Genomic DNA, 21467 nt, shown 5'->3' on the forward strand with positions numbered 1-21467 from the left:
AGCATTAGCAATTCCAAAAGCCACCCTACGAGGAGCAGCTGGCTCCCAGTGGCTGAACTGAGTGTTGCCAGCACTACACACTACTGAGGTACCATCTTCCCAATGCACCCACAGGGATCTGGGCACCAACCCCAGGCTGTTTTCCCCTAGCATAACTCTGAGGGCAGACACTGAACTAAAAGTACCAGTACACAACCCCACCTCTCTGCACAGAGCCCTATTCAGGGAACAAACTCTTCATACCAACAACCAGCCCAAGCATATCTGCTTCCTCATGGACACCAATGTTAATACGAAGCATCAGAGACTTGAAGTCTCTATGCCTGCCTTAGCACTGCTCAAGAGCACAAGGACAGGGAACACTGTCTTGTTTACACTGTACACAACTGACAGAGAGAGCAGACTTTCCTTCTCAATACAGACAGGTGCTGGCCAACAGAAGCTTCAGAAAAATTGCTTGCCTGTACACAAGTTTCTTTACTGTAATATATTTAAATAGATAGAGGTTTTCGGGTTTTTTGTTGTGGTTTTGGTTTTGGTTTTTTTTTTTTTTTTTTCAAACAGGGAAGGAATATGAGATGGAGAAGCAGGGAAGACAAGTTCAAGAAGCAGAGTTACCTCTCTGCAACCAAGAAGCTGGTGGCACAAATTAAAGCCTGGCTAGAGTGATCTCCCATTTCAAGCACAGTTGGCTACCTGCCGGCTTCAAAAGAGCAGACTACTTGTTAATGTTATAAAATACAGCAACCATTTAAGATGCAGCAAGGCAAGACTACAGGACTGGGGTTTATGATCATGAATGATGCCAGAAGCTACACAGCTGTGTTAGAAACAGTGAAAAGGCAGGAGTAAGCCACGTGCTGCTCCTAGAAGGCCTTTTCCCTCCAACACCCCTCCAATCATGCCGTTGGTGTGATGCTTTTGTAAAGGTGGGGAGAAGGGGATCTGCCTCGGGGTGAAGCCTCACAGGCTGGCCACAGAACATTAGGACAGTTTGACCTGGTCTCACAGACCCCATGCTCCTAGCCTGACAATGAGGTTCCATCAGCAAGCAGACATTCAGGTCCTTCAACAGAAGTTAATCCCCTTCTACCTTCTTGATTTGCAGGGGTGAAAAGTCCAGCAGAGTTGCACTGGAAAGCACAAAGAGGGATGAGAACCACCAGTTTGCATACTGATCTTTATATAATGACCCCCCCCACCCTCACAGCTCACTCTTCCCCAAATAAAGACACATTGTTCAATGGCATGTTGAAAAGACGTGCTCGTCATTCTTAATAAACAACTAGAGTAAGAATACATAAGAGAAACAGGGTGGTATCTTTATATGATACACAAGTGTATGTTACAAGAATTCCATCAGGCACAGGAGCCTCAAGGTGTAAGGCCTCAATGTTAGGCCAAAAAAGAAGAGTGTGGTAAAGTTTGTACTTTTAACATCTAAAAATGTCACTTAAAGGTTTGAATAGAAATCGTTGGTTTGGGGGTTGTTTGTTTTTTTTTTTGTATAAATCACAATTGCAGTTCACTCTCTCCTCTTCCTTCCAAGATAACAGCAAATTAACGTCCAAGCACAAGGAAAGAAGATGCCTGCCTCTCCTCCACTGGCTGAGCAGGTCCATCCATCAATTCTGTGCCCTCTAGGCTGCACGTGCTCAAGGAGACAGAGGCCCCAGCCATCCAGGCCAATCCTGTAGTTCGTTTTCTACATCATAAAAAAACACCAGAGTCAACCAGCAGCTTTCGATAGCTCCCAGCTTGCAGGGGATATGCAGCCTCCAATGGTTCCAACAGTTTGGTGTTTAGGATAGGATACACAATGGGTAGGTTTTCCTTTAGATTCTTTTAAAGAGAAGAAGCCTAAAAGGGCTTCATAACTACACCAATAAAAAACCAAAAACTTAGGCATCTCCTTTAGTGTAAAAGTCTGTACAATTTATCTTTGCTTGTCCCTCCCCCGTCACCCCGCTCCACCCCTTCTGAGCCAAGACGGATGCCTTAGTGCATGGTGCTGGCATTAGCCACGGCAAGAGCTTCCTGAATCTCTCGTATCACCAGGATCCGGGTGAGCATCTGCTCCATCTGCTCTCTGCTGATCGGCTGGATGGAATACCAGATAGGGCTGTTGGGGGCCACCACTGGCTCCGGGGTCAAGTAAAAGGTGTCATTCCGGCCTTTCACACTCTGGGGGCTGCATGAGGAAGATCAGAAATAACCAGGCTAACAGGATGTCCTGGGAGCGAGAGGCCACCACTCTCCTCACCCCAGGTTCACAATTCCTGACAGTGAACATCTGGCTGATGAGACAAAGGAACAGAGTTACATCTAGGGCAAACAGTGGTACCAAAGTTTTTAGGCCATGCCAAGGTTAAAAAGCCATAATGATGACTGCAAGAAAACAGTTTTTATTTCACAGTAGTGAAATAAAATGGCTTCGGGGGTCTTTCAGAGTGAAGCAGGCTGTGCAGAGGAATGCTTACATTCATTACCAGAATTATCCTAACTTGAGGAGAGTCCTTCAAGGCTCCCTCCATAGCAAGTCCTCATTTTTGTTCAGAAGAAAATTGGAATAGGACCCTAATCTCATCTCAAGCAGTGCATGCTTCCAGATGACTTGCCTGCAAGTCACAGCCTTGCTCATGCCAACACAGTATACCTCCAGAGTATGAGATTCAGAACAGCCAGTTCACAAATCAGGATTTGTCTCTTCAAATACCACAGATGTTTGACTTTCATGCCATCAGAGTAAATCCCACCCTCCCACATCAACACCCCATCCCACTTAAGTAAATTTATGCAAATAGAGAAAGTGTGCCAGCAATAAAACATAGCCCTGAAAACTAGGCCAGCTACAAGATACAGTTTAAGTCACAGGAGAGAAGCAGCCATACACAGAACAAGAGTTCTCACCATTTGAAGAGGTAGAAGTCATACAGCTTTATCGGACACCTCAGGGGGTTCTCTGGATTCTCAGTCTGCTCTGCATACATGTCATCTGTAACTACAAACCAGCGCCCCAAGAAGTCCATCAGACACTGTGTAAGGACAGCAAACTGAACGGTGCCACACAGCCTCAGCACCTCATCAGGAGGCAAGAGCTGGCAAAGACACACGGCTGCCCCAGGGTTACAAAGCCTCAAAGCGCTGTATGGAGCTTGCTTCGTCCCAAGGCTATCGGAACAACATGACCCAACTCTACCACTTCCTCCCTGTTTCTCCTCTACCTAGGCCCCAAATGAGAGAAATCTCACTACTGGGAGTGCGATGCCTCAGCTAAACCCTGGCTGTGTGCTTACACAGGACAGATTGTACTTGCATATGGATTTTATTATTATGGGTTTACAAGGCAAGATAAGAGAAGTCCTCAAAAAAGTTTCTCCTACTTACACCCAAACCAAAAGGAACAACAACAACAAAAAAAGCTATCCTTAGCTCTTGAGGAGCCCTATATGCCCCAGGTAAGGTATGTCCCCAGGCACTACCCTCTTGCAGATAGAATGCACAGATAGTTGGCAGTGCTTTGGGTTCTCGTGGCCCTACCTGCAGGTATTTCCAGGTTCATCCACTTCCTTCAATCCCAGTAAGTAAATATTACAAACAAACACTTCCAGATATTACCTTTCTGTCCTGTCTGGTGCATGCCAGGAGCCTTCAGATAGCGGATACTCGTGCTTTTATCCTTGGGATTAGAAGGGTTCTTCTTGGTCTGCCTCAAAACTTTGGAGAAGGCCAGCTTCATGTGCTGGTCTACTGTTTTCAACAGGAAGTATCTGCACAGAAAGAAAAGAACACAGGACACTCAGAGTCAGGTAAAGATTATGGTCACAGCAGTGAGGTAGTTATCTTTCCTCATCACGAGCCAGCTGAAACTCAAATCAAAACAAAGTTAAAGACTGTTCCAGCAGCAGAGTAGGCAACAACCACAAGTCGAGATTCCCATTTGCTAGCTCACTTCCTTGTTGCACTGCGTCTGCTTTGCCTGACGGGGCTGCAAAAGAGCTCTATGTGCAATCATCCCAAATCCATGGCTTTGCCATAATCCAGAGCAGTTGTTTCCTACCAACCCTGTCAAAGCATTTGAAGTTCTTTTATTCCCCCAAATTCTCAGAGACTTTAGCACTTACTTTGTATTAAAAAACATCAGTGTAGTGAGCAAGGTGGAAGGGGAGTGAGCTCCTAGCTGCTTACACTCCCACAGCATCTCTTCTGTTACATGACTGGAGAGGACATAACCTGCAACAAAAAAAAGTCAGCACCACAGCAGGAGACAGTCACAGCAGGAGCATATGCAGCATTTTCTGGTCTGGAAGTACCTGAGAACACCCATTTCTTAAAGGAAAGAGGAGGAGGTGATCCTCACTGACATCTAGACTCACTATTGTGCAAATAACACTTTAAGGAGCAGGTACAGTTAGGAAATACTTGTGTACATACATTGACCTCTTGTTGCAGAGTACGTTTCTGCAATATACTTATACATCCCAGCCCAGAGAGAAATAAATATGCACTTAAACAGCTGTTAATTAATGGCTCAACTCCAATGCAGATGCTCCTAATCCAATAACATGTGAAAGCAGGCAGGCCAGGGTAACAATCAGCTCTTGGCCCCATGCGCAGCTTTAGTCAGCACCCAGCACCAAGTGATGTAATTGGACACATGAGTAATCCTTTGATTCTCAGGGTTTGTTTTTTCTTTGTGAAAAGAGAAATACTATAGTCTAAATACACAGATAAACAGAAAAACAGACAGCAGTATGAACTCCAGGCCTTGTGGAATGACAAAGCATAGATCAAAGAGCCCAGTGTGAAAACAAAAGGATTCCCAAACTCACAGTGCTACTTAGCCAGCAGATCAAAGGGAATGAAGTAGTAAGAATCCAGGTTTCTGTGCTCTGAAAGTGCAATTCCTGATCTAGTTTTCATACACAACTGTGTCAAAATCTGCTTCTGGAACTGCTCCCCCAAAACCCCTGTTGCCATCATGTTCTAAACAGAGGGCTGAGCTGAGCTGCATTTGATTGCAGCATTCAAGGCTCTCATCACACATTGTTTTTTTACGTTTGACACTCAGCTGTCCCTGCAGACCATACCCATCTGGATGCACGGCAACAAGACAGTGCTGTATTATCTCCCAAAGTAACAATACAGATTAGAGGCAAGATGTATTAGCCCTTCAGATGAGGAAACTTGATTTGGGTCGAGCATCAGTGGGCTTCCAAGTAAGCCAGTCACTTGACAGAATAAAGTCCCAACAATCTGCCTTCTGATGGGTGACAACTGATACACAAATAATCCTCAACAACAACAAGGGCTAGAGCCCAACATGTGCAGTAACCCCAGCGTTCAGTCAGATATATGTTTGTTTTTTTCCCACCTGACTAACATGAGCCACCGTAGGGACATTAAGTACTTCACAAGCATTTTCTATTCAGACTACACTCACATTGTAGTTCAAACATTTCAAGCTCCAGAAAGTTTTCAAGTTCTTAAAACTTCTTACCAAGAGGGGAAACACGAGGCTGTACATCCTTAAGAACTTCATGCAGCCACTCAGTGAACCGAATATAGTAGAGATCTGAGAAGATGTCATCTACTCGACCATTTTCAAAGAGATACTGTAAGAGATTCACAACACAGTCCAGTACAGTGGCAGCAAGTATATTCCTCAGATCAGACCTTATCCTGAGAGCTCAAGCATTTTACAGCACAGCACTGAAGACTAATACACTTGACAGATCAGCAAGGACCCTTGCACCAAGGCTAGTACAAGGTAGGTAATTTCAGTTACTATCACAGGAATGCTAAGTCAGAAAGGAAAAACTGTCTTAGAAAGTAAAGCTATTTGGATTTCACCTTTTATTTCAGGTGTGTCCACTGCAAGTTATTTCATGTGACTGTCCTTTGGACACTACTTTGAGATTAAGGAGAGAGATGCTCGACTCTCCTGTCAGTGCTTAGGCTTGTTCCTGCCCCTTCCAGAAAGCACACTAATATTACCAGCTCAGACTTCCCACATCACACAGAGCTAAGTTCTTGCCTGTTAAAGCTTTGACTAGATCAAGTTTTGACACTGACAATTTCCTCAAACATTATCCAACTCTCCTCCCTGGCAAAAACAAACAAACAAACAAAAAAACCCAAACAAACACAAAAATCACAAAAAACAACGACAAAAAAAAAACCCACAAACAACTATCTCACCATGATACTGGACTCAATTATCAATAGTTCTTCACAAACTTAACTCATGAGATAAAAGCATTGCTGTGTATTAATGGTATTTAATCTATTTTGCCTTCTTTAAAATTTGTGTGTGTGTGTTGGTTTTATTTTGTTGTTGTTGTTTTGGGGTTTATTTTTGTTTAGGGAGGCATGTTTTGGGTTGTTGGGGTTTTTTGGTTGTGTGCAGGGGTTTTTTTGTGTGTGTTTTGTTTTGTGTTTTTTTGTTTGTTTTTTAAAGCAAAGATCTTTTTCTTATGAAATTGCTGGGAAGCTTAATAGAAGCCAGAGTCTCCGTTTTTGTAACACAGAATCCTCCCTATTCATGCTGACAACATGCATGGCTCTGCTGCACATACAAGCATTCTCCCTCTACCTTCTGAATACACAGGAAGATATAGTAGAGCACATCTGGGTCATAGGGTTCACCATCGCCATTTCGAGCTTCTCGTGTCATTAAGCATAGACCGTAATTCAGCTCAGCCACAGCTGAGGAGATGAGATCTTCCTGGAACCTCAGCAGCTGACGCCCTGGAAAAACAGAACAAGGCCATATTATTTAAGCCATAAAGCCATGTTATTTCCCAATCCTTCAAGAATGATTTCCCAGATCTCCAACTCTGCCATGCTATCTGGCAGGTCCAGCAGTACCTTGTTCTCTCAGTTTAAGAAAGCAAGCTGAAGTAAATCACAATCTTAGGCTGTCAGATTACTCAAAGATAATCAGGCAAGAATCCGACAGGAAGACTCTGCCCTGCCAACTGCATGACTACTGCCTTCTTTTACCATATCCACAATGAAATGCTGCCCTGCAGCAACAGGAAAACAGCAGCACTGTGATAGCTCTACCAGCCTGGCTGGCATTCACAGCCATTTAATTCGTCCATGCACCACAGTAATACATGGCCTGTTTCTTCTGCTACCAGCCTAGGTGCTCAAGCTGGCTCAGCACAGAGCTAATACCTCCGTTGAAACATGTCCTATGGCAGTGGGAGTATGCAGTAACAAGCACAGCAGCCCAAATCAGTTTAAATTTAAAAACAGTCACTTATTAAACAAAGGTGTTTTCCAGAGCTGTAATAGCTAACATTTCAGTCAGTCCTATCCTGCTTGAAAGGAAAGGCAGGCCATGTTGTCATGACACATACTTCCAATAGGTGCTAGCCTATTTTGGGCTTCTTTTTCCAGCTCTGCATTCTTAGTCTGTGCCCAGCTTTTCCATACTTCAAGCCCTTCTTCTGGCTTCAGAGAATTTGGAAGTAGAAGTTCAGGTGAAGTCTGTGGCTGTGGTTGTGGTTCAACTTCAGCAACCTGAACAGTCTGAGCCTATGAAAAAGAACATTTCAGATCATAGATACACAGTTCCACACACATCAGTTCAAGAAAAGCCAAGTAATACTGCAATACCTCTAGCACAGGACATCAGCACACTCCTCTCTATCAAGAAATTAATCCAAGGAACACAACTGTTCCTGTCTAACATAAATTGCTGCTCATGGAAGAATATTTGTCTCTCCAAGAACACTTCTAGTTTGAATGGACCTATCTATAACACCTTTAGCAAATCCACACTACTTGCAGTTTGATGCATTTAGAAGTCCTGCCTACCAAATACACACATGAAAGCGAGGATGAGGAGTCCTTAGATGAGGTCCCAGCCTACGGGGAGAGGATCCGACTGCCAGGCTGCTTGCTGTATGAAGAGACAACCACCACGTCTCTGTAGGAGGACTCCTTTTACACACTGTCAAGGGTGCACTGTGGTCAATTTCTTAATTAGTTGGAAGGCTGAGTCGTTCCAGCAACACATAGGAGACCTGACAGCCACAAACCATTCATGCTAAAATGCCATGAAGAAGCTAGCCAATAACATCAAAGGAAGGACCTTCCTTCATAGCACTGAAGTCCTCTCAACAACAAGACTTCTGGTCTCTTTTTGAACACTGAAATAGGTCACGATCAATTCTGTTTGCTCCACCACATTTTTCTTAGCTTCAGTTAGTGATTCTGAACCATCACTGAATTCCATCCACTGAATTCACTACAACAGGAGCGGCCCAAGGCTCCTCAGACACAGCTAGAGAGACCACCAGCCCTTGGCAGGAAAGAACAATAAGGTGCTATCAGCTGCAACCACTGCTGCTCCAAACCTAGACTGCCCTGAGCAAGGTTCTGGATATGATTGTGTGTTGTACACTGCTAGCATCCCCCCCCACAAAACCCTGCCCATCAAGGGCAGGCTGTCTGCATAGTTCAGTACACAAAATGGAGAATAGATATACTCTGTTCTTAACAGCTGGTAAGGTTAATTCATTTGTAAGAGGTACAAAAAAATAACAGACTAGAACATCAGCATCAAAACATTCATTTAGTTGCAATGCAACACTCTCAAACTACCAAATACTGCTAATTAGGATGAGCTACTATTCTGTGAGGAACTACTGTATCACCTACTATAGACTTAGGTTATCTCTAGACTCCTTGGAAGTTTACTTTGCAGCAGAACCTTAAGTCACCAAGAATTACTATCTCAAATGGAAATTTACCATGATTAATGTGAAGTTTAACAGCTCTTAGTCAAATTCTCATTGGCACCCTGAGTGTCCTAGAGATAGCAATTCTTATATCAAAACAGTTTTGCTTTCTCCTTCTTAAGAGCCACCCCAAAAAGAAAGACGTTTTAATAATGGAGTAACTTTTTCTTTGATACAATCAAGTGTCAATCATCAGTGGAAGCTGCTCGGACAGTACTAGAGGCCATAACAAAAATAGCAGAGACCTTTAGTCATTCACGCACCTTACTTCATGTAACACCACCACCAGCCTGCAAGAGCTGAGCTTTATAACTGCCGTTGTTTAGCTTCTTCCCCTCCCCACATTTTTTTTTTCCCTTTTTGCATCAGCACTTAGTAGCTCTTCGCTTATCAGCCCCTGCACCACCAGGACCCTATAAGGGGCTCAGCTTTTACCAAGGCAGATGGCGACAAAGTTTAAGTTGTCAAGCAAGCCTCTGCCTGAAGGAGGACAGCAGTCCAAGGGTGAACTGACACCTCTTTGCAGGAGCTAGGATTGAACTCTCCTTCCCAGCACTGTGTTGTTACTCTCCAGAGAGCAGAAAGCCTTCCAGAGCCAGCCCCCTGTGTCAGCCTAACCTAAGCAGCAATCTTCTGCCTTGCGCTCTCAGGTACCTTGACCAGTGTGAAGACAGGCACACAGGCTGCAGTTCATTCACTGAACTGGTACACTCACTTCTTAACTGACTTTTTTTTTTTTTTTTTAAACAAACAGAAAAACAGCTGCAACTTGCCCAGATTCCACAGCAGCACAGTGCCAGACAACAGTATGGGGCAAGCAGGAAAATTCCTTCTCCGTCTCACAGTTGTGTGAGTGACAACCCCCAAAAAGTCTGATATTCACCTATAGTAGCTTTATTACCCTCTTAGAGGAAAAATGCATCCCTCTAGGGACTTGCCTTTATATATCTTATGCAACACCCAGTACTCCAGAAACTTGGGATCAGAAAACTGATACACAAGAATTGCAGACCACGGCACACAGGAATACAATGTTAGCAGAACCTTTACAAGTAACCATTAAATATGGCACTAATTCCTCAGAAAGGATCCCAAGAATGTGGCTCATGCTCTTAAAAGGCCCTAGAATAAGTCTAAACTCCTCATTCAGCAGAAAGGCAAAAGGTTCTATCAACTTAGTTTGTTCAAGCAGCTGAAAGTGATGAAGTGACAGTCTCTGAAGTACCAATATAAGGAAAAGATGAGCTACAGAAGGCTCTTTGAACATGACAAAACAATAAAACTCCAACTGAACAAAATGTATTACAAGACCCATAAGTTGTAGTTAAGGTACAGCTTTACAGAAGAGGGATGCAGCACCTGAAAGTTATCTAGAAGCATGGGGAACCCTTTCCACTGAAGACCTTGGTAGTATACAGACCTCTCAGAAACCATCAGACATGACTATAGAAAGTAATCTGCCTCCTCTCAGTGCCCACTGATGGAGAGGGCATAATACAGTTTTAAAAGTCAGCAGTGTTATTTATAAACTGGAAAGAATTTAGAACAATATTTATGCTAGCAGATGTGGATATTTTTTACCTCTTTCCATTCAGGAAAAAAACAGGCTCTGACAAATCAACCACTTTTCACTTTCTGGTAATAAAAGATAAATTGCATCCATTTGCACATATAAGAAAAGCCTTTAACAGCCCCAGTTATTCTTAAAAGCCAATTCTAAGTAATCTGTGGCTTAAAGTTAGTAACAAAGCCTTTAAAAAAAAAAAAAAAAAGCAACAGATTTGGCTGCCATGTTTGCCAAGCACTCTTAAGTGCTTACTTGCCCAGGCTGGTTACTGTGCTCTTGGCTCATTTACCAGAAGCAGGACATGGTGTTACAGACAAGTAACATGATCCATGAAGTTGGTTCACAACTAGTCAGATTTCGACACTTTACCCGGGGCACTGGATCTGCTGTGGACTCCACGTGCTGCATAACATGAAGTTACTGATAACTAGATGACTAGTGTATTGGCACTCCTTACTTTGCTGCAATCATCCTTGCCAGTCTACTGCGACCCCTAGAACAGCTCAGAAGAAGGCTGCAGACTTTGGAGTTTCTGCTGTGAAGCAGCTAGCAATGAGTGTGTAACTACAAGTATCTCTCAATTTACATTACAAAGATCAAGACTGTACTTTATTTTGGGAAGTTCTGCATCCTGTAATTACACACCAACATCAACACATTGAAGTCCTACACCTATCAAAGGTCAAATGAGCTGTGTCACACCCAGGCTACCAAGACATGCAACTCTGCTTCCGAGGTATCAGCTGACTGCTGACATCCTCCCCCTCCCTCTCCACAACATTCACAGGTTGTTAATCATGGAGTGAGACTGAGAAAGTTTTAACTTACTGAGCAAGTGACTTGTAGCTGCTGCTGCTGCTGCCCCTGCTCTTGGGGTGTGGGCTGCTGTTGTTGCTGCTGCGGGTCCCATATGTGCACTGTCTGTGCTGTATTCTGGTATGTCCCTGCCACAGCCTGCACTGCCACTGGAATGTGGATGTTGCCATTCATAAATTGCGCTGGAAAGAGCGAATTAGCAAGAGTCTGCACCACTTCCTCGTGAGAGTTCTTCACTACTGAAGTACTTCCCACCATCTTATCCTTGTCATCTTCCAGCTTCACGGTAGTCAGTGTCGTTGGCGAGCCACTGACATGGACGGCATTGTAGGCCTCCTGAGGGATGGCAATGTGGGTTATGTTTTGCTGCTGAAGGTCACCACGTGGTTGAGCAGAGTAAACAGGGATGGTCCAAGTCTCTCCAGTGGGGCTAGTAATGGTCCCAGTGGCACTGTACAGGTGGGCACTGTCCACTGTTAACAAGTCTGGCCGTAAAGAGACGTAACTTTGCTGCTGGCCCTGAGGAATGGCCAGCACTGTGGCAACTGGCTGCCCTGAAATAGCATACGATACAGTAATAGGCATATCCACTTTGCGTTTCTTCACTGGCTGAAGGACACTAGCAGTGCTGATCCGTCGCTCTCCCTCTCGCGGAGAGCCTTGCTGAGAAGGTGGAGGTGACAGTGCCCCAACCGTTTGGATCTGTATCTGCTGGCCACCAGTAATGGCCTGCCCTGCCACAAGCTGGGCCTGGATCTGCTGGTGTTGTATATGCTCCTCCTGTATCTCCGCAGCCTGGATCTGTTGGGCAGTCTGCACATGCTGCACTTGGATTTGAGCTGCCTGCAGCTGAGATGGGCTGGGGCTCTGAAGAGACTGACTCTGTATTGTCTGCGATGCCTGCTGCTGCGCCTGGCCTTGGATCTGCACTTGGACCTGTATTGGCTGCTCTGAAGCCTGATGGACAGCAAGCTGTGGAGAGAGCTGCTGGGCAGAGACCTGCTGCGGTGACTGCTGGACCTGGACCTGAACCTGCAATGACACCAATTCAGTGGTTAGAGATCAGCAAGCCTCAGTGATTCAACAGGAGACCACCAACAGAGACGGTCCATCACTGGAGATCTAAGCTTCGGGTCCTCTAGGCTCAGTTTTATGAGTCTATATATTAATCTATTAGTAAATATCTCATGAAAAATGAAACTAGGTTACTCTAGAAGTGCCTTGTTGATAACAGCAATGATGTAGGTGATGTGTTTGCTCAGCACTGCATGTGACCATGCTTCTCAGCACAGATAGAACAGAGCACAAGGGGCATCTCCATCCTCAAAGTTCTGTGGGCTCAAGCCAACAGATTGCATCCTTGGAAGCCAAACGAGACCTCAGAGCTATTTGCGTTGCTAAAATGTTATTTCAACACAGGCCTGGCAATAGCAAGGCTTAAAGGTCACACACATTACAATTCTGATGTTAAATTTATCTTGCTACAAAACGCGCAGCTTGTCTCATTCTTACTCTATTCTAAAGATTACTGCTTTCAACCCCAGTACTCCAAGTGGCCACAGGATCACTTGCAACTGACAGGCAGTAAGAAATATGGGTAAGATGAAACCAGCACTTGACTTTCCACATAAAGCACAGAAATGTTTTGAACCCCCCACTAGGAGTAACACTACGGCAGGCAGATGTCAACACACAAAGTTGCAAGTTCAACCTGAATCTCTGTCATGTACTGAGGGGCAACACTGCAGCATGTTTTTCAAACATTTTTCTTGGCAGTGATAATTAAAATAAATTCTTAATTTTTTTAAATTATTATTTACTTATTCCATTTAATTCAATTTTTTGTCCAAATTACTCAGTTGTATTTTCTAGCTCAGGCACTTACATAATTCTGAATAACATGGACAAAACACATTAAGACTTGGATACAAACATAGTTCCTGTTATTTTAGGGGAAAATAAATAAATAACTAAAAATCATACCCTCTCGCATCAATGCTCATTTGTCCAAGGTCTGTCATGCTAACTAGCAGCAGTCCAGAAGCAGACTTAAAGCCAGGACTCAGAGGTAGCTCACAACGAAAGTTCAGGTCTAAACAACCTTCCATTTCAGGCCTTGAACCCAGCCCAGCTGGTACCTTCAAGGCACCAAGTGAGGTCTCCTCTCCTTGTCCAGACACCACCGTTTTGTCACCCACATGTACACAGCCATTTTGTTGCATTTGCCTTGTCCTGGAAGTGATGTTCCAGGTTCCCATGATCACCTGCTTCTCCAAGCTTCCTTAACACTTTATCTTAAGGTAGGGAGTTAATTACTCAACCTGAGAGATGCAGAGCTTTATTAGTGGCACCTATGAGGGCCATATGAAGTTTGAGGCCAACACAGACTTCAGCTGCAAAACTTCCTCCTCACGTTCTCTCACCCTTTTCTACCTCATTCTAGAGTCAGTCACACTAACACAGCACTTGCACAGAGACTGCACACTGCCAGCCTGACAATACCAAAGAACTACCATGCAGGTCTGCATGGTGAGGATAGACAAAATCTCACTTCCCAACATCACCTCTAAGAGCTCTTTAAAAATGTTAAGGATTCGTTTGCATGCAATCAAGAGTTGCTAAGGAAAAGCAAGATAGCAAAACGCACTAATGGTAGACCAGTTTTACAAGTCACCTCCTCTTAGGAGCTAATTCTGCTTCCAGGAAGAACACATTATATTACAGGTTCCTACTGGGAGCTATATGCAGTAATTCAGATGACGTGGACTTGGTATAATAATTTCCTGCAAGGTAACAAAACACATATGACCTTGTGCCAGCATGACAGTTTAAAAAGCTGCATCAATGAGTGATTTGATGAAACAGTTAATTGAAAAAGATGAAGTCACCTATGGGATGCTTCTTCAGTTCTAATTGATACTCTTATCATACTGCCTTGAGCAAACAGGCCCAAACACAGATCCCAGTTAGGAGTTCAATTACACCTCTGAGGCAATCATTCTCCCAAACATCCAACTTTAAAAATCATTAATATAATCCTTAGCATTAATTTATGCCCTTATTCAAACGATTACTTGCAAGGCAAAGGTCCAAGACTGGAAAACTAAAACCTGTTATTACATCAATATATTTTCAGTTGCTTTCTCTGATAGGATTCAAAAAATCATGTCACAGGTAAAATGTTAACCATGTCATTTATCCTGAACTACTGTTGTTTGTTTTCAGAATCTGCACAGGCTGACCAAGAACATCTTACAAGTATCCCCACCTTCTTTTCATACAAAAATTTTCCTGCTACTGCTGTAACAAAGGAACACTAAATCTTTTTCTTCCTAGCAGCAAGAACTGGAAGTCCACTTCAGCACCAAAGCAACTTTATCACGTCAGTGTAGTTAGAAAGGTAATGAAGTAGGTTTAAGCAAAATATACTGTCAGCAAAAGAGGCACAGTCTAAGCAAAGGCCTAACAAAACAATATTTTCTTCTTTCTGCTTTTACAGAACAGAGTATTTCAATTGGAAGGGGACAAAAATGATCATCTAGTCTAATTGCCAGACCATTTCAGGGCTGCCCATAAGCTAAAGCATGTCATAAAGGGCATCTTCCAAATGCCTCTTAAACATTGACAGGCATGGGGCATCAATCACCTCTCTAGGAAGCCTGTTCCAGTGTTTGACCACCCCCTCAGTAAAGAAATGCTGCCTAATGTACAGTCTAAAGCTCCCCTGGTGCAGCTCTGAATCATTTCTGAGCCTGAGCCTACCGTCTTCAAAAAAGTATGTATGACTTCTATCACTTTCAGCAGATGAGCAATCATGATCTGTAGCCCTACAATACTCTCCCAGGACTAAATCCTAATCCCTACAACTAGGATGTCTTGGTTCTGCTTCAGAGTTTACACAGCACTATTGTTAACACCGAAAGAACGACTCCAGATCTAAACAAGATGAAGAAGTCAGATTGCAGAATCACTGGAAGCTCTCACTGCTGCTAACCACAGACATCATGCTTCTGTCTGAAGACTGCTCCTATTTAAGAGCATACTGGAGTTCTACCCATCATGAATTACACATCCCTTGTTAAAAACGGGTGTATAATTCACAAGTGTATTTTGCACTAGATCCCTCCCTATTTTCAAGTAGGTCGTATGCAGAAGTGCTACAAGCATTCATTTCAGTTTTACATGAACCCAGTCTGAGATCAGTGCTTCTGAAGTTAACCTCATTGTCTAACTCACTATGTGAGGAAAAAAGGACAAAGAATTACATTAAATGCCATCAACAGTTAACTTCAGACTCTCTAAAAAGAGGAATGCTTGAAATTTTCAGACCAAGATGGAAGACTTTAAATCTTCACCTTATACTGAAGATTAAAGCAAGAACATGTTATGTTGGGAATTCCTGGGTTATACTGGTGCAAGAGAGCATACCAAGTTACCAGCATTGAAAAACTGCTTATTGACAGAAGTTTGGATCTAGCATCATGAAAAGAATCATCTCTCAGTAGGCTACCATCACAAAGAAATGTGTTTTCACCATTAACTAGCTAGTATCAAGTACTAGTTGCCTAAACAATCAAAAGCATTAGAAGTCAGCCCTGTGTCGTAATAGGAGGGCAGATCAAATAATTTTTTTAAGATTCTCTTAAAGGAAACGTTTTGTCACATTAAGCTCTAAACCACATTCTGTCTAGAAATGAGCACGTGCAGAGAGAAAATAAATAACTCCACAAGCATGAGAACAGCTGAAGCCTGAGTTCCAAAAGTTGGGGTGGTTTCCTCATTGTTGATAGACCAACTCAAACAATCTTTCAAGAAAGATTCATAGTATGTCTGCCCTGTGCAGATTCTCTGCCCAACAAGGAATTAGACTTGCACAACTACAGTTCTGAAACAATTCAGGTGAAAACTCTCAGGCATTGAAAAATTTCATCCATGAGATATTACCTGGAATAGATTACCTAGTGTTTCCTAAAGCCTAACTCCAAATGAGCATGCATACCAACTCTTGCCTGGCATGGACATTCTGAGATCTAGCTTGCTTTGGAGCACCTGACAAGCTCTTAAATGCCTCTTTGCAGAAACGTGTCTTGGTTTCTGAAACTACATTTACAGTAGTAATTAGTAAGATATGCCAAGAGCAGACTGATGACCTCCTAAGGTGTCCAAACTATACATTCCAGAAGATTACGTCAAACTTTGGTCTAGTCTTGCCCACTAGCCAAGTGATATGAACACCTAGACATAGCAAGATTGCATCTGTCTGGCTTAGTTTCATCTGAAGGGAATCCCAAATAATAAGCTCAAACCTATAATAGCCAAGCAGCAGCAGGTGACAAACTTGCTGCAGGAATTATACTACAGATGCCCCCTTTCCCCAGTAATGCAAATGAACCTCAAACCTGCACACCTGAGTAAGCTGACAGTAGTCAAACACTTGGACAAAAAGTTAGTGAAAGTAGAAGAAAAGCAACATCATGATTTTTTTTTTGTTCAAATTTAAGGAAAAAAAGGCTTAAACCACACTTCTCTCAACAATGGTCCCAAGTTAAACTGACTCCACCACTAAAAACCAACACCGACAAGTTCTTTCTAAGGTTACACCAGAAAGTATATGTACAAGTACAAAGCAGAAGTATGGAGTAGGTGAAAAGACTGATCAGATCACTGAAGAAGCAGGAAACACTGGAACTTGTTATTCAAGTACTTTACAGGAAGTCCTTTGCTATCTAAGTAAACAAGGTCTAGAAGGAGTGTACAAGTCAGCTTCTCAGAACAACTGCCAGACAATCTCACTCCAGGTTTTAACGCTGCTCATTCATCAACATCCGAGAGAGAATTCCATAGGCCAAATTACACCTTGCATGTATTTGGGCAGTTACAATATCAAGATTCTTATCAAGCTGTACTCTGGGGCAGGATTTAGGCCTAAGACAGGTAAAACACATGAATCAGGGAGAACAAAACAGCTCACCTCTCCAAAAAGAGCCTACTTCCATGTACAAGAAAGTGCTACCTTGAAAACACCACCCTTGACTACAACCATTATCTGAAGTAGCACAATCAGCCCTAGCAAATGCTAATTAATACCAGCTGCTACATTAATATCCTATTATTATGCTTTTCAAAGGTACATGGATAGGAGCCCTACCTCCAGGCTGAACTTTAGAACCAAGACTAGGGCAGCAGGAAGCTGCATGCCTCATAAGTGAAGGAAAAATGCATTCTGTGCAGAGCCAGAGGTAAGATTTTCTTCTGAGCTACTTAAGGGCATCACTCCCTGCCTATTGTCATTAATAATGCCCAGCTTCCTATACTGGTCACAGAAAAGACTGGGTGAAGCCTGAAAAACCTGAACAATAAACACATAAGGAACTGAGCAATTAGAAAGGCACAAGCCTTAACTGAAAGGCATTTTAGGCCAGCATTCAATCATTCCCTATACAGTTCTGCAATCATGCTCACCTCCCTTCAAGTCCTTTCCATGAAGCTCTTGCTACCTAGCCATCAGACTGTCTCAATAAAAAAGCTGAAAGCGAGAATCTTCCCCACCTTATGTATCATGAGCAAAGACATTTTTCTGTCCTCTGATATTCTTCCAGTTACATCTCATGGAACAGGAAGAGATGCAGGAGGACTACTACCTTTGCAGAAATGCCATATTCAATAAGCAACCAGTGCCAACACCTCAGTGGCATCATCAGTTTTATGACCTCAACAGAGAACAACAACAACTAGCAACAACAACTTGACCAAAGGCTGACCTGATAAAACTCTTACTTGACAGGAGCAAAACACAGCCCTTTCCAGCCACCCACTGGGTACGACAACTCAGCACATTAAACTCTTTCTTAAGATTGCTAACGGCGCTGTTGCAAAACTAGGCATGGAGGGAACTCCAAGACACTTGTACTGTAGCACAGACCCAACAGTCACATCCACTCAGCCTTTAAAATAAACATTTGGCAACAATTTGTCGAACCTTTTAAGCAAAAAAAAAAAAAACCCTAAGGTGCAACTTCTTCAAACAGGAAATTTATTTTGCCAGGATAAATAACAGCAGCAAGCAATCACACACTGCCTTTGGTTGTTCACAGCAAGCAAAACCTACATGAAAGATGAGCACCGTGTGCCTATCTTTATGGTCGTGAGGCTGTCAGCAGCACTTGCAACTGGGAGGTCATCTGACTGGTCATATTATTAGTCACCTTCAGCACCACTGTCACACTGCCAGACATAGTTGTAGTCATTCAAAGGGTCTTCCTCTGATTTGCAATTGGATTAGCAAGAACTAAACAGATTATCAGGTCGAGTACTGGGATGACATAAATTGATCGAAAGCTAAGAGGCTTCAGCAATGACCAAAATTTCTCACAATACAACACAAGCAGTGTTTTAGCAAAGTGAGCCAGCTGAATTGGGTGCACTCCTCTAGTGAAACACTGTCACCTCCAGTCACCCCAAAACTCAGACACCCTGCTCTGCTGCTGACAGTGACAGTCTTGAGACAGGTGAACACTAAATCAGGGGTTTAACATACATCACCTCTTGAGAAGAAATCCTGAATGACAGGAAAACACTCTTGCTAAAGATATTCCTCTCCACCCTATCTTTGCAAAAAAAGTCAAGATAATTCTCAGCTAGCTGCTCACACACACATGAATTACTGCATTGCTGATGTACAAAAACTGCAGCCATACCTAATACCAGATGTGCCACCCAATTGTTCTAGAGATTTGTAACACCCTGAAGCGAGCAGCACAGGAGGCAACACAAACGACTTGTACTGGCAGATGTGAAAGCAAGTCTTTTAATGTAGAGTCACAACAAAAACAAGAGGGAGAGAGCAGACAACACATTTCAAGAAAGTTGCCAAAATCTTGACTTTCAGTAGTTATTTTTCACATTCAGGGTCCAGGCCATGGAGTTTAAAAAACAGGACCAGTCTGTGGCAGCAACTCCATGTTTATTTCACTATCTCTGTTACTAGAAGCTCTTGCAAGGATCAAACCTGAACTATGAATAGTTCTGAAATAAGGCACCAGCAACAGAGTAAAAGGAAGAGCAGAGTCCTTTTGACTTTTGCAGTTGGTTTTGGGGCCTTTTATTTCTTCAAGGCTGAGGCACCCAAAAAAAAAAAAAAAAAAAGCTGACTCTCCTCATCTTTCTGCTGAAACTTCTCCCCAAAAAACGTGCTAGATGGCAGAACCAAAAGCACCCTTGATCAGTTTTAATAGACTCAAGCAGAAATCCAAGTCACGTTTGTGAGACTAAAGGCTTTTATTCTTCAAAAGCCTTGCAACACAATTTACGGTAGGGCAACAGGTTACAGAAGTCCCAGTTAAACATTCATTTACTCAATAGAGTGAGTAACTGGAGACATCTCACACAGTGAAAGAGGGATGTTTGTAGTTGCTCTAGGACAAAAGCATGCAAGTGAGATGTTGGCACAAGCCTACTGCACTGCACCAAGTTCACACCACTTTATCTCCCGTCATTTGTATCTCCATACCCACTATGTTGCAATAAGAAAGTTCACAACTTTACATTCATGCTACAGAAAGCAGAAAGTCCTATCTGAAGTGTATCAGAATTACAGCTGTAGACTGAGAGCAACTGTTTGGGGACATATCATAAGAAAACCTCACTAAATGTCCTGCGACCCATAAACTCTTCAAGTAATAGAATGCGTTTGAGGACCAAAGTAGTCATCTTAAAGTAAACTTTTGGAGGTTTTCCCCCCACTGGTGCTGGATTTTGCTCAGTTTTATACTTAATAAAAATCACTGTAATACTTACTGGAAAAAAACAAAACAAACAAACAAACAAACAAAAAAGGCAGAGAAGATTCACCCCACTTTGCAAAAGGATCGTCTAATCTTGACACATATGTACCTTTCAGTGTTCCTTTTCTGAAAGGTATATTCCCCTCATTCATACCATAAGTTGAACCCCCTGTATTTCCCCTTCACTTAAAATCCAGTTCAAGAACTACTAGTTTCAGAACGTTCAAGCAAAATCAATTAACGAAATCAATACTCTTTAAAAAAAAAAAAATCCTGAAGGCAAGTTAGATCCCATGGCCACCTTGAACAACCAGATAAAGTAAGACTAGCAGAGGGGGGTGGTATTTATAGCAGCTTCACACACAACACAAGGCTTAGGGGAGCTATGCACATGCCAGATCTGTCAACCATTTCTCCAAGAGGTTACACCACCACGTTGTTATGCATCCTATTCCTCCTGCAGCAGGGTTCAATGGAGGCACAGTCAAGAGAGATTTACTACCAAATTTCTTAAATGAAAGGGAAATAGTGCTGTTCTATATAAAGTTAATTGGCCCTGCTTCTTAAGCACTTGCAGTGGTTTCAAGTTAAACAGTAACTGGCTCTGAACACTACTCCATGGGTTAGCAAGTCATACACACATTCAAAGATGATTTAAGATGCTTACCTGGACTTGCTGGGGTTGCTGAACCTGTATCTGCTGCTCTGGCTGAGTTTGCTGCTGGACACTGGTTGTCACAGGACAAGCAAGTTCGAGCAAAGACCCAGCCACTTCTGTGCTGTCGGTGTAAATGCAGTTGCCACCCTGCTGATAGACCATTGTGGTGGTGGCTGTCTGCTGAAACTCCTGCAGAGCTTCCGGCCCCTTGGAAGCAAGGGAGTCCAGAAACTCCTTCATCCTGTGCTGGGGAATTGTTCGCGCCTTCACACGGATGTATTCTTCAAAGGAAATGGTGTTTTCCAGAGAATTATTCATATTGCAAGGTCCTTAGGGTTCCTAAGGGAAAGAGAAAGTGAAAGTCTTAACTACAGCACACCTTTGATCTCTTATATTCCTAACTCCAGTAACTAATTTTTCATACCGAGTACCATTTGTAAACTGGCAAACATGCCCAGACAGATGCTTTAGATTTTTAGGTATCTTATGCTACTACACATCTCAGATTAACCCTTCGCAACTCAGGGAAGTCTGAATGATAACCAGGTGTAACTGAGGTGCTACTCAGACAGCTCACTGCCACGTAAAACCTTCTAGCACTGTACTTCACCCAGAACAGGCAAGTCCCACAGCAGAGGAAATCATGTCATACATTTAGTTCGTTTGCAACATGCAGTATTAGTGAGAGAAGCTTAGAAATCAGTATCTGTGGCCCTGCTTTGCAACCACAGAAGTGGGAGAACCGAGCAGCATGTTCTGTCAGGCCATGCAGCTCTATTCTAGGCAGCTAATGGGAAGCACAACGGAAGAGCAACAGATGCAGCATTCAGCCCATTGCTATTAGAGCTAGGACAGCCTTATCGATTTGAACAAAGCAAGCATAAGGAGAG

At 43.0% G+C, this 21467-nt stretch overlaps 1 protein-coding gene across 1 annotated transcript; it reads right to left on the reverse strand.

Moving 5' to 3' along the window:
* Positions 1 to 1990: 1990 nt before the first annotated feature.
* Positions 1991 to 20895, reverse strand: QRICH1 (glutamine rich 1). Its single transcript, XM_054387243.1, has 9 exons — positions 20587 to 20895; positions 11149 to 12168; positions 7368 to 7545; positions 6596 to 6750; positions 5501 to 5615; positions 4125 to 4233; positions 3619 to 3770; positions 2911 to 3001; positions 1991 to 2191 (listed from the first exon to the last, which is right to left on the reverse strand). Exons 1-9 carry the CDS (start codon positions 20893 to 20895, stop codon positions 1999 to 2001), a joined length of 2322 nt encoding a protein of 773 aa, XP_054243218.1. The 3' UTR covers positions 1991 to 1998.
* Between the last annotated feature and the right edge of the window lie 572 nt (positions 20896 to 21467).

This window comes from Indicator indicator, chromosome 15, assembly GCF_027791375.1.
Source record: "Indicator indicator isolate 239-I01 chromosome 15, UM_Iind_1.1, whole genome shotgun sequence".
NCBI classification, from domain to species: Eukaryota; Metazoa; Chordata; class Aves; order Piciformes; family Indicatoridae; genus Indicator; species Indicator indicator.